Source organism: Cicer arietinum, unplaced genomic scaffold, assembly GCF_000331145.2.
Source record: "Cicer arietinum cultivar CDC Frontier isolate Library 1 unplaced genomic scaffold, Cicar.CDCFrontier_v2.0 Ca_scaffold_5676_v2.0, whole genome shotgun sequence".
NCBI classification, from domain to species: Eukaryota; Viridiplantae; Streptophyta; class Magnoliopsida; order Fabales; family Fabaceae; genus Cicer; species Cicer arietinum.
In genome coordinates this window covers 1-2,531 of record NW_027339323.1, presented here as the reverse complement: position 1 = coordinate 2,531, position 2,531 = coordinate 1, and the positions used below count along the sequence as shown (strand labels likewise).

At 35.2% G+C, this 2,531-nt stretch overlaps 1 protein-coding gene across 1 annotated transcript; it reads right to left on the bottom strand.

Moving 5' to 3' along the window:
* Window positions 1-265: 265 nt before the first annotated feature.
* LOC101494162 (fasciclin-like arabinogalactan protein 12) lies at window positions 266-1,657 on the bottom strand. Its single transcript, XM_004517163.4, has one exon. The coding sequence runs from the start codon at window positions 1,417-1,419 to the stop codon at window positions 652-654; it is 768 nt and encodes a 255-aa protein (XP_004517220.1). The 5' UTR covers window positions 1,420-1,657; the 3' UTR covers window positions 266-651.
* Window positions 1,658-2,531: the final 874 nt, after the last annotated feature.

Genomic DNA, 2,531 nt, shown 5'->3' with positions numbered 1-2,531 from the left:
TATTAAAAGTATGATTTCAAAGTTCTGGTGGAGAGCAAACAAGGTGAAAGAAAGAATCATTGAATTGCATGGAATAAGCTGTGAGGAAAAGAAGATATGGGGTTCAGAACTCTGAAGGAGTTTAGCCTTGCAATGTTGACAAGCTATAAGGTTGGCAGTAACTACATAATGAAGAAAATCGGTACTTCCCGAGAAATAATTTCCTTCAAGCAACATTAGGATATATATATATAAAAAATTTAGCATATTGTAGTGGTGATACTGTGCAAGATCAAGAAAAACCATTATTGAGATTTCTGCTAATAACATAATAAGGTTCCAAGATAACTGATTTTCTATCTTGAAGCTTTCTCATTTGGCATACATTCATTTTTCTTTTAACACCACCACACATACAAAGTGACTTGACTCATAGGAAAAATAAGAAATAAAGAAAAATTAACAAAGACAATTATTAAACAAAAGCACTATTCCTCGGTAACAAAATATAAGTAAAAAAGTACATGTATCTGGACCAAATATAGTCTAAATATATGTATTTTTTTGCTTACATTTTCTTACAGATGGAGTACTCGTAAGTCTGCAAAATAGGAATCAATCCTCCCAAGTTGCATGGTAGCTTCATATTTAACATTTGATATGCAATCTTGTTCACCATGAAAATGATGTTAATATAATGGTAGCAACTGCAACAGGAATCCACATCAAATTCTGCTGTTTGACACCAATAGCACCAGAATCATTGTCTCCTGCAACTGATTCGTCGCTATCATCAGATTTCTTCTTAGATGAAACTTTAGTACTCTTTTCCGGTGCTGGAGCTGGTGCAGGTGGCTTAGCGACGAAGAAATCTCGAGGAAGAAGCACTTTGTCCACTTGATAAACCGCGAGCTGATGGTCGGTGTATACAGTGCCACCAAGTGTTACATTAACAATGCCTGTTGTTATGTTCACTTGGTTTCCTGAACTTGTTACATTCAATGCCAATCTATAAGGGTCATCACCAGCCTGTGTCCTTACAGGATTGCTCAAAGTATCGAAATTTGACACAGATACAAATGTAGGTAGCAAGTGGAATTGGATGAGCTTGTTCTTTTGTTCGTCACTAAGGGAATTGAGGAAGCCGGGTTTGAGGCTTGAAAAGGCGTTGTCATTTGGCGCGAACATGGTTAAGCCGCCATTTGAGGTTAGGAGTTGAGAGTTGATTTGGGTGGATACTTTTGTTGTTTGGAGAAGACGGATTAACGTGGCGAATCCTCCAGCCTTTCTGAGGATTCGGATAATGTCGGTCGGGGCTGATTCTGCAGGTTCCGGGGCTGGTGTAGCAGCAGATGATTTTTGGACTAAAATTGTGGTGGAAGAGAAAATAAGCATTAGAAGAAGTGGGAGAGAGAGGAATGGATGCTTCATCATCACCATATTTTATTTTTGTTGACTTTGCAGTGAGTACTGCTTGATGCATGCAGAAATGATGGATGGAAGGCAAATATATATTACGTCGACTTTATATTGAGTCTAATTCATCCTTATAAAATTGTCTATTAAAGTGTATTAGGGTGTCTCTCTTTATAAACTCACCTCAAACCATATATTTATTGTATGTGGGATTAAGTTTTTTTAGTAGTCCCTGACGTCTAGTACTATTGGCCTTGGTGCGTGAATATAAATGGTAAGTGGTTCGATCGAAAGCTTTTTTTTTTTGTACCATTTATTATATGCTAGTGAGTTGGGTTTTTTCCAATAACATCACCAAAAATTTAATTTTTTTTTTAAAAGGTTGGTGGAAATTAAGTTGTCAGCATACCTGCTTATAACATCACTGAAAGGTAGTGTGTCAAGCAAGGGCTACTTTAATGCATTAGCCAGTTGGATTTTGCTTGGGAAGGCAGGAAAAAAAACATTGAGAAATAATGAGCATGATACTCTGAAGTAGAAAAAAAAATTAATGAAGTTCTTGCTGCTAACTCAAGGAACAAGTCTTTATAATTTTACTTTAAAAATACATTTTGATAAAGTTTCATGATACATTTAGGTTTGGGTGAGAAACTTGATTTGGTTTACTTGAATCAACTTTGTGGATGTTAGCTTCTGACCAAAGATGCAGTAATAGTACTCCTTCCTTGGTGTTCATTGCCATTGGGATTCTTCTGATTTTGTTGATTGCCATTAATGTTTGTTGTGATGGTTTAACATATTTCTCTTATTGTCTAGTGTCTATAAATAAGTGTGTACCAAATGTTGAGAGGCCCACTTCAAGTAAATATTTTTATGCATTTGAGAAATTGAATAGAGATAGCCATCACCATTCACATTTAAAAATCTTGCAATGTGGACCATGTTACTATATCTCATTTTCGGGTTTGGTTGAATATCAATATTGATTGGCAGACTTAATTTAAGTCAATATTTTAAATAGTAACATATGAAAAAAAAGTAAAAATCTCTTCATTTCTCAAAATAAATGAAGATACCCCATTAATATAGTTTTGGTGTATACATGTCCTAACTCGAATTGAAATAATCCTAACTCA